The following is an 11,924-nucleotide window of genomic DNA, read 5'->3' on the forward strand; positions in this document are numbered from 1 at the left end:
TTCTAACAGATTAGTTATTTACCTTGAATTTAGCCCTTTGATGATGTACAATAAGTTGGATAATCATGAACAGAAAATGAATAGCAAGATTACTTTCAATATTCAAAACGTATTATTATAGAAATTAAAGGTTATGCCAGAAACTAGAATTAATGCTTGGGGAATTGAAAAAGAGAAACAAATAAATAGAACAATTATGGACAAGTGGGCAACCAGGCCAGTCCAAGACCGAATTCTACGAGAAGTGCACAAATAACCGCTTGGAGGACTTCTATTAACAGAATAGCCATAGTTCAAGAAGTTTGTAAAATTTAGCCGCTTCAGAATTAAATTTATACTTGTAAGTTGCAAGACTGAAGCTGAGATAGTTTATTTGAAGTTTGAAACTTCAGATATATGGGTCTAAAGTTAGAATTGAATGTCTAAAGTTGGCATCCCATAATAATGCTTGATCGGTATATATACTTCTAGGTAAGCGATATATACTTCGAATGATATAAGAAATATAACATTAAAAATTAAAAATTATAACTTAATAAAATCAAATTCTTGAAGGTTTGTGAAAGATATGAGGAAGCAGAATGGTGTCAAAATTCTGAACATGCTAATTTGAAAAAAGGACATAAAACGAAATAGAGAAAGTATTTTCGATTTAGGACGTGCTTCAAATATTAATTTAAAAAGTACGATCAGTGAAAACCCTTATAATTGACCGTAAATAGTTTGGTATTGATTGATAGTTGTATGATGCAACTAATTTTGACAAAATTTCACCAAACGAATGATTTTATAATTTATACAATCATAATTATCTTAAAAAGATTCATTTAATTAGTTATGCAATGTAAGATTTCATTTAATATATATATATATATATATATATATATATATATATATATATATATATATATATATATATATATATTTTGGAATTTTGGGTCCTTCCGTTTCACAAACGGTGTGGTATGTGCGTATGTGGAAGCCTCTTGATTCCAGAATCGTGGAAATAGTAACCATTTGGATGAAGCGGGGTCCATTGGTATTATGACACATGTCATTCTCAAATGATAACAGTCAATGTTCAGTTTGACCAGCCTACTTCCTCTTCTTCTTCTTTTTTTTAAAAGAATTTCTGTGGTTTTTATCGGATGTTACTTTCGGTGGGGAGTTGAATATTTGTCGTCAGGGGCCCATCCAATCTGCTTGAATGTTTTTATTCTTCAATAAGACGAAAAGGCAGAGCCTTCGCTTTTAATATTGCATTATTAACTTGCATTTTAACCAAAACATTACTTTATATTTTTCTGTTAATCTTGATGCATGAAAAAAAAAATGTTTATGACGCTAGTTTCTTCTCTTTTGTTAGAAAAGAAAAGAGTTTTACATTGAAGACGTGGGTTTTAATGACAATAGAACTATTGAAGTTAGGAGTAAATTTCACGGGTGATTATTCAACTTTGTGTTTATTATTCAAAAGTTATTTTTCTTTCTTTTGTTACGTAAAAGTTATTTAATTTTGTGTTCATTATCCAAAAGTCAATTTTTTTTCTTTTGTTACACAAAAATTATTTTACTATGCTATAGTTATCACAATAGTCACTTTGACCGAATTTTATAAAACTTTCACCTAAAAAGTCTATTATGCCATTGACATTATAAATCGTCCAATTTATGCAACACCTTCCATATTATATGCTATATAATATACTTTTACCTAGGTATTTTACTTATAATTAACATAACTTAATATTATTTTATTTATTATTTTTATAATATATTCGCAATTTAATTTTTTTCTTAACATTAATTTTCAAGATATATAAGTAGCATTATTAAATTTGTCAGTAACATTACCGTCAACAAATCTCAAGTCCACGTTCTTAACCATGCTTAATGAAATATTTTTAAAAAAAATATAAAATAAAAGCTCACTGATTTATCAGCCAAGCCATACCCATTAATCCAATAAATAAAATACTTACATTTAGCACAATCACACACTGGATTAATACTTTCAAATAAATAATATTAACAGATAAAGCTTTAAAAACGTAATATTAAACACAAATATCTTTGAAACGTTTTCTTAAATTCTAATTAACTATAAAAAAAAACTATAATTTGTTAAACAAATCTATTTTTATTATTTAAAATAAATATTTTTTTTAATGCTTTTATATTTAAAATAAGTTCATGTTTGAATATGATTAAACAAATTGAGTGCCATGGAAAATTTAAATGTATAGATATATTATAAAAATAATAAATAAAATAATATAAAGTTATTTTAATTATAAGTAAAATACCTAGGTAAAAATATATTATAGAGTATATAATATAGAAGGTGTTACATAAATGAGAGAATTTATAATGTCAAGGGCATAATAGACTTTTCAAATAAAAGTTTCATAAAATCTGGCCAATGTGACTTTTGTGATAAATAGAGAAAAGTAAAATGATTTTTATGTAACGAAAGAAAGAAAATTGACTTTTGAGTAATGAACACGAAGTTGAATGATTTTTACGTAACAAAAAAAAATGACTTTTACGTAATAAACACAAAGTTAAATGATCACCCATAAAAATTACTCTGAACTTGATAATGGTTAGTAAATAATATTCTCTCTTCTTCTCAAGAAACAATGATCGGTTTAAAGTATAAAGATTAATAATTTAATCCTCGGTACCAACTCGGATATCAATTTACTAAATTATCAAAAATTATAAATTTAAAAACCGCAAAAAAATTACTTCATTGTTTCAAATTTATATGATGATACTGAAATAAAAAATAAACATTACTCTGATATAAAATTTTCACATCAAATTTTAAAATTCAAAATTATTTAATAAATTTAAACGTTGAAAGTTATGAAAAAGTATTAAATATTTGGAATATCCACAAAAACAAAAGGGGGAATATCTCAGAATATAAAACAACGTCAGGTATAATTTGGTGGATATTGTAATATGAATCACAACTCTCATAGTTAAAATATTTCAAAATGAATGACATATGTTATTTTTTGAAAGAGAGTATGCTTTAACTTTTTAATGTTGATGAAATTCTGTAATTACATAAGTGGGATCGAATCAGCAGCAGTAAGCCGTATTATCATGCGTTTGAAAAAGATTTTAGTCACGCTTCGAAACATGTATTATTAGATATTTTAACTAGAGAAATTAAATAGAAGTATTCAAAATCATAAAGAAGAAGAAGATGTCAAGAAGCTAAGGAACATCATTTCGTCAAGAAGCTAGATCACAGCGAGTAATGATGCCAACGACTTAAATCCACTACAGTCAATTATACCACAAAGGGTTGAAATTTGAATCCAAACTTTCAATTATGCACATTCAGAAAAGATAATTGGTAACTTATTGTGTTTGGTGACAATATGATGCCCACTCAATAATGCCGTTTTTGAAACGTTGAAGTTTGAATCTGTGTTTGAGAACCTGATGTATCAATTCATAAATGTGTCTTGTTAATTCATAAATATTCTCCCTCTAATTTAGCACTTAATCATAGTAAATTAGAATGATTTGCTAAATACTGATTACAGTTAAATTATTACTGTATTGCAGTGTTGCCAATTAGTGCTACTACAGAAAAATATTTATTCCTACTCAATTTATATTGAACCAAACAATTTAATTTTAAAATTACAAATAAAAATACAAATATACACTGTATCACTTAATAATATTAACTTATAAATATTTGTATATATGACACATGTCTTCGCTAATGGATTTGGAATAAACAAAACTTTTATACTTTTAGAACTATACTCGTCTTGGGTATGCAAGGCTGATACCGGAGGAACATTTTTAACTTAAGATGTTCCAGAATCAAACTTTAAGAGATAGACTATTCCATAAAAAAGAAAGAAAACACTTAGCCATATAGGAATTATTCTAGAAATTTCTTTTATAGTAACACTCGGGGAGAACAGAAAAAAAAATGAAAATCTTACCACTTCCATTTTCTTTTAAATTTGTGTGGAAATGGATAGAAATTATTGGGTACATAAATCGGGTTGGTTTGAATTTTTCAATTATCAAACCAAACCAATTGTGTCGGATTTTTATATTTATAAACCAAATCAAACCAACAAAGCCGGGTTTTTCAATCTCGATTTTTCTCGGGTTTTTCGGATTTTCGGGTTTTTTTTCAGTAAAGTCTTCGTAGCATAAAATATATAACTTGTACTCCAAATATTTCTTAAGTCCTAGTAAAATACAACTATATAATGTATTTTTCAAGAAACTAACACTAATATGAGATAAGTCATTGCATTATACTAAAATATTCAATAATAAAGATAAAATAATAAAATTACATAAAACAAATATTGCTAATTAATAAGCCATAATGAAAATTAACATAATTTAAAAATACTATATAGGTCATACTAAAATAAGTATAGCTAATAAGTACTAATATTAATTACATAACTAAGCACTAAAGGAAAAGATAAACTAAGTTATGCATTTTCATTATAAACCAATGTAAAACTAAAATAATTATTCAACACTATCGTCATTCCTAGTATTGAATTGAATTTCTTTTGTTAGTATTAGTATTGATTTGAACTTTGTTTGAGTTACTACATTTATGGGCTTTAAAATTTATTTATCATTCAAGAATGTTAAGTCTAAACTTGAAATAAAATGTTAAAAGATAAAACCGTGAAAAAGTTTAAGAAATATTTATAAATTACATTACAAAAAATATTTATATGTATAAAATATTTTTTTTAATTATATAAATATACTATCGGATTGATTTGGTTTCGGTTTGACATTTTTTAGTTAAAACCAACCCAATTCAACCCAATTATGGTCGTGTTTTATTTTCTAACACCAAATCACATCGAATTTTTTTTCAAGTTTGATTCGGATTATCGATTTGATGCGATTTATCAGTTTTCTTTGTACACCCCTAGAAATTATGTACCTATTTTAAGTAAAGACCTAAGATTAGGGACAAGGAGGAGAAAATAGAAGATTAAGAGTTTTGATTCAAACGTTTAGAAATTGCGATGCTACAAGAAGTATATCTGTCATACAATCCTGAAGACGTTGTTCGTCGACCCAATATTCCGATTTTGCTGTTTCTTGTTGGGCAAATTTTGTAGGCCTAATACTCTGTCATTATAGCAACGCGTAAACAAACATGATTATAGCGAACATTGAGGCGCCACGAATATCACTTTAGTTATATGTTGGCATTAGCGGTGACAAAATGACTAAAAATGCATTAGCTGTGACAAAATGCATCCATATTATCCATTAAAAAATGTATATGATAAATAAACTTTTTAAAAATTAATCAAATATAGATAACAATCATATTATCCATTTAAAAAATGAATAACCAATAAGTTTAACTTTTGCATTTATAAAGTTTTAAAATTGGGGGTAAGACTAGAAATTCTCCCAAAAGTAATTATATTCAATAAATTATGAATATCCATATTATCCGCCGATTAACTCATTTTTATACCGAATAATTTATTTATTTTTTGCATTACCCGTTTTAGACATGCACATATCCTGACATGTCCTTTTGACACCACTAGTTGGCACCAACCTAACATTTGATTTTTCTGCTATGTTTTATTGATTTTCAACCAATCAGGGCAGAACTACAATCGTGTAAGGCTGATCAATTGAATACCTTGCACGAAAATTCATATAGTGTATATAGTATTACTATTACTTTTTATATGTATATATAAATATTGATCGTCCTTACCAAAAAAATTTCTAGCTTTGACACTTCAATCATATACATAATTCATATGTTTGATGCATATCCAAGAGTGACTTAAACTACACATATAATTAATTTTTTTTAAAATGTAAATTTACGAAGTTCTAATTTAATGTTATAAAAGAATAGTAGGTGAGGTGGTAGTTTACCCATGGCTACTTAGCCATAAATTTTAATGGAAAATTAAGAGAATGGTTGGCAGAGAGACAAAACGAGATCAAAGTTGGTACTAACAAAACCATCCACGGTGTTTCTCTGATTGTTCCGAAAACAAAAAACTAAACTACAAATAACACCCCCAACAAGTCATGGTGCTGGAGATAGCTACATTTTTCTATGATTGGCGACTAACATATATGCACGATTTGCCTTATTTTTTAAATAAAGGATAAGTACTACGCACGTATAAGTTGTACAACCTGGAGTGGACAATGCCAACCCACTTCCCAGGCATCAAATTAGAGTACAGATTAATGCTGTACTGCTAGTGCTAAGTAATATATGTACTAGAAACTCAATTCCAAATTCTTCAATCCTTTACATATTGGGGGTCAAATGTTAGAAGAAAAAAAAGCGAAGCTAAATAAAATAATTAAAATAAAAATAATGACCTAGAAAACAACCCAAAACTAAGAAAAAGGGAAATTCTTTTCTTCTCCAAAGAAAAAGAAAATTTAAAACCCAAAAAGGAAAGAAAAAAGGGGCAAAACAAACCAGCCTCAAAAATTAACATACCTGTAATCTCAAAAGTATGAATTGATGTTCAATAATCAGGCATGAGTTGACTGATTTTGCCTTCTTCAGCATCCAATTTTTGCTCAGTAACTCTCAACCATATACACACAGCAGTAAAACTTAGCACCAAACTCAAAAACCCACTTCCTAATCCGATCCCTACAATAGCCAAAACGGATAACCCGCTACTCTTTTTAGGTGGCAATGGGTACCCGTAAAGATCTTTATTCCCATCAAACGAACTGGCATTGAATCGGGGCAAGTTTCCGCTCCGGTTACCCAGCGACGCAGGTATTGGACCCGACAATCTATTATTCGATACGTCAAACACAGAGAGCCGCACAAGGAGGCCCAGTTGTTGCGGAATAAGCCCAGTGAACTGATTGTCATGGAGATCGATGACGTTAAGGTAAGCGCAAATGGCAAGCTGTTCAGGGATTAGGCCTGAGAGTTGGTTAGCGGACAAGTTGAGAACAGCGAGATTGACGAGGAACTGAAGTTCTATTGGTATTGGTCCGGTGATGGAGTTGGAGGAAAGGTCAAGGGCTTGGAGATTGGTACAATTAGATAAATAAGGAGAAATGGTACCCTTAAGGGAAAGATTTGAAAGGGATAGCTTGTAGATGCGGCCATTATTACAAGTTGCCCCTTGTAGATATGAAGTAAACCCATCACAAGGTTTAGCGAAAGAGGATTTAGTCCAGTTTTGGAGATTTTTCAAAGGGTCTTGTAAAGATTGACTTAGATGGGTCAAGCACATCTCATCGTTTGGATCTGGTGTACAAAAATGGAAAATAGTGCAGGTAAGAAGGAGCACAAGTAGGTTGCTCCAAATACCCATTTAGCTTACGCCTATTTCTGAGAGCTAAACTGTAAATGAGAAACGAGAAAAAACTGTGCTTAAGGGTGGAAAGAAGAGAGAGAATCAAGAATTTTGTAGGGGGTTGTGGCTCTCTTTTTTTAGTCTTTCTGAAATTTGTGTAGTGTTGTCAGCAAACAACGTTAGCAGCGGCAGAGGCAGAGCCGCAGAAAGAAAGAAAAAAAAAAGGAGAGAAAGGGCTTGTGAACTATATTTGCGTTCTCGTTTTAATAGGTGTGTTTGTTTAATGAAGAAGTGGGATCCTTTTCTTTTGGGAGAATATAGTGAAATTAGGCGAGAAGAGAGAAGACGCAACAAAAAAATAAGAGAGATTTTCTGTTATTCCATTCTGCGACTGTTGATAGAGTGTACCATTTAATTTATACTATAGGAAAAAAGGGAGTATGAGGAGGGAGAGAATTAATAAAAAAGTGTCGTGTTGGTTTAGGCTGTTTGCTGAGGAGGAGAGAATGAGGTATTTATATCTCTTCATTTATTTATGTCATACTTTATGTAATGGTTTCTGGCCAAATAAGAGAGAGAGCACTCAGGCTACTATGGCAAATCACCAGAAAAAGGATATATAGAAATTAAAGAATTGGAAGAGTGTTAGGTGAAAGTGAAAGGAGAAGCGAAAAATGGAGGCACGAGAGGGAGTGGGTGTTGAGTTATTCACTCTTTTGTGTGTTGTGGAGCACACTTGAAGGACTATGAAAACGACTATTCGATTTCTTGTCCTGTACCCACTTGAGAGTACATAGCTTTTTCTCGTTTTTATGTATTTTTCACTCACACACTACGTGAAGTAGTCTAATTCTTTTTTATTATCCTCTTTGATTTAATAGATTTGACAAATATATTTTTTAAAAATGCGCACTAAAAAAAATCTTATTTACTCAACGAAATTTTTATTTATATCAAATATGGAACATTATTGGCCTTACTTTCAATTGAGACTCATGATTGTAATTCACATGGTTAAATTATAGTCGTGATTCTTGTAGATCTAAAGAAAAAGACACTCAAAAAAAAGAAGTGGAAACATACAAAAGCATAATAGAAAATGGTAGAAGACTTGTTTGGCTAAGCTTATAAGCTTGTCAAACTAGCTTATAAACACTTTTCGGCTTATTTACGCGTTTGGTAAAGTTAAAAGTGCTTATAAGTCAAGTGCTTATAAGTCAAAAATAAGTCAAAAGCCGTAAGTTGGTCATCCCCAACTTATAAATTTTTAGCTTATAAGCACTTTAAGTTTGACCAAAATTTTTACTATTTTATCCTTAAAATATTCTTTTTTAGAACAAAACTATTACATCGATACTCACTACTTCAAGTACTATTTCAATATAACCCCCCTCTCTTCAAGTCTGCAATATCCATTGACTATTTAAGATAAGCAAATTCTTTATTCCTTTGCATATTTATATCTATGTGATTGTGTATTAATCTTTGAACTGTATGTAATAAATGAGGACATATCAAATTTTTGGTGTGTTGCTTTCTAAATGTTGTGGTGATAAAGACAGTGTTTGTTTCTCTTCAAATATTTTGTCCTATCTAGGTTTATTTTTTAGTGAGAAACTTTTATCAATTTATTAATTATTATAACTTATGATTATATGCTTATCATAAAATAAATAATATTTATCATAAAAATTATCTTATCTAAGCACAGTTGTATTTAAAATAAAATGACAAATAGAATATTTTATATTTGGATCGATTTGGAATCTATAATTTTGAATAAATTACGCCCTTATAAGTATAAACACTTCTAAGGTTATTTAAGTCATTTTAACAGAAAAAGAGCTTATCAGCACTTTTTTTTATCAAATACAACAACAACTTATTATCAATTTCAGCACTTGTATCCAAACACGTAACTGCTTATTTATTAAATCAGTTTCAGCACTTAAAAGTACTTTTCAGCACCTAATGCTTATCAACTACTTCATATCAGCTAATCCAAACGGCCTCTTACTATGCATTCGGTCTTACACAAATAAAATAAAGAAAAGACATGTTTGTATATAATTGTTTATCATTTAAATATAATTAAGTGATATGTTTTGTTACTTTAAAAGATTGAATTGCTTAATTTAGTATAATTACGTGTGTGAATAAGTTTTCCAAAAAGAAAATGCTGCCCCCAATTTGGTTAAGCTGTTATGGCAGTGCTTAGGAATAAAAGGGAAAAGGAACAGAAAGGCAGGAGTTATAACCTTAAACATCTTTAGTGCATTTCTTGTAGATCCATTCTGAGTAGCGGTTCTCTGAATTAATGATGTGTTTTTTTGAAGAGAGTTTCTTTTTCTTATTCTTTCTTCCCTTAGAAAAAGACTTACACAAATTAACTTCATTGTTGTACCCAATAACCTACTACTTGCTTCTACGTTCAACCATTGTCTAAGTAGGGCTCACAAGTATTGCGTGTGACTTTTACTGAGTAGTTTAAAAGGCAGTAATTGAGAAAGAGAAAAAACAATGCAGCAGCCAAAAATACCTTTCTGACATTGTTTAGTAAATACTACTGTGGAATTGTGGCCAACATTATTATAGTTATTAAAAGTAATCCCGTCTATATAGTAAGTGATCTTTTGGCTTTAGCATGTCCTTAGAAAAATATTAATTCTTTAAAAAAATATTTGACTAAATTATTCTTAATTAAAATTTATATATTGTTAACTTGACACATTGGGATATGTAAATAAGAGTAAATTTGAAAAACTAAAATTAATTCATTCTTGATTATGTAAAAATGACACTGAGTTTGAACCAAAGTAATAAGACCAAAAAGTCATTTATTATGGACCGTGGGAAATACTATTTATGAATTTTGTGCGGGATCAACTCACTATCATCCTACTTAATCCCATAATGTAATAGAATTTTCTGAATAGCAAAACTATCACTTATTTTTAGTTTTACATTTCCTTCTGGAATCTTATATTTAACTTTGATTTGTTATTGTTGGCCTTTTCATTTATTAAAAAAAAAAGAGTGCATTTTCTTTTATTATTAATTCACAATCTTTCTATCCGAACTTATAATGCAACTTTTTACAGTTTTTTTTTTTTTTTCTCTTTTAGGAAGCAAAAGAACGTAGAAAAAGCGAGCACAGGCCATTTTACAGTCTCTGACTTTGAAAAATTAACTAATACTCTGGAGTTTCAAGTTCCATTGTAAAACTGCACGACATTGAAATTTCGGGACAATAGCTATGAAGAATTAACCTAAATAGCAATCCACTCAATTACTTAAATTAAGAATGCCGATGAATGTATAGTATATGTACAGTATGTATATAATTATACATAATCAATATATAATTTAAGTATATTGACTAGAAAAAGTAAATAATAAAATTGGACCGCTACTTTTATAATTACAAAAAATGGCTTTTCTGTATTTTACCCCGAAAGGAATTAGGTAATGAAACATTTAGGCTTTAGCCCATTATAGCACACTCCATTTAGCCCCTCTTTGGTCCATTCTTCCCAATCAGCGCACTCTAGCTAACCCAAATGCCAATAATACTAATTGTTTATTTTTAGTCGCATTCAAAAATAATAGTCGATAAAGAGTGTATATATATATATATATATATATATATATATATATATATATATATATATATATATATATATATTATTTGTATATTAATATATAAATTTGGCTAATAAATATAATTAGTTTGGCCCAATTTCGTATTTTTCCGAATGCCGATCTTAATTTTCAGGTCTCTCAGTTCGACGCCCATGTTTGCATTACACTATTTTAAAGAAACGTTTCATAAAATACTGATAATTTTATGAAATTCATATTATTTAAATAATTTATTTTATAATTTAGGTTATTCGAAAGAATAAATAATCGATAGGCGTTGCTAATGCTTTTGGTTAAGCGCAAATTTGCATGCTTTCACAGTTTCACTAGACGATATTCCTTTGTCAAAATACAGCCTAAAAATCACATTAAAAAAAGAATGATATAGAGAAAAGAAAAAAAGAAGAGGGGGGGGGGGGGGGGGTTTCAAAAGCTGTGCCATCTGATGTAACAAGAATCTTCTACAAATAAACATACTGTTGGGCTTGAAAAAGGATGCATCAAATTCATGGGTCAACTAGGCCAGCCTGAAAGTAATGGGCCTACCATCCATGGAAGAGGACTAAATCATATATTATATTGATTTTCCAAAAATTCACATCAAATTATACGAAATTGAGGAAGACATTGAAATGACAAGTTTGTTTAAAGTCTGTTTCGCTATGGTGTAATTTTGTAGTTTCTTGAACATTCTACTAAATATAAGGTACCTACAGAGGCCCATAGAATAATTTTTGAAGAACTAACTTAAGTAACCCCTCATCCAATTCTTAAACTAAAAATAGTGGGAGGTTATATAATATATGTATAATTCGTATATAATAATATATAATTACTGTATATAATCTATATATATCACTTAGAAAAAGTGGACAATAAATTCAAACGGCTATTTTGTATAAAACCCCAATATTTTTGTGGGTGTAAGAAAGGAGGCCTCAC

At 29.4% G+C, this 11,924-nt stretch overlaps 1 protein-coding gene across 1 annotated transcript; it reads right to left on the minus strand.

The window, feature by feature from the left end:
- Nucleotides 1-6,282: 6,282 nt before the first annotated feature.
- On the minus strand, nucleotides 6,283-8,010 carry LOC104093798 (receptor-like protein 44). Its single transcript, XM_009599618.4, has one exon. The coding sequence runs from the start codon at nucleotides 7,356-7,358 to the stop codon at nucleotides 6,546-6,548; it is 813 nt and encodes a 270-aa protein (XP_009597913.1). The 5' UTR covers nucleotides 7,359-8,010; the 3' UTR covers nucleotides 6,283-6,545.
- Between the last annotated feature and the right edge of the window lie 3,914 nt (nucleotides 8,011-11,924).

The sequence above is a fragment of the Nicotiana tomentosiformis genome, chromosome 2, assembly GCF_000390325.3.
Source record: "Nicotiana tomentosiformis chromosome 2, ASM39032v3, whole genome shotgun sequence".
Lineage (NCBI taxonomy): Eukaryota > Viridiplantae > Streptophyta > Magnoliopsida > Solanales > Solanaceae > Nicotiana > Nicotiana tomentosiformis.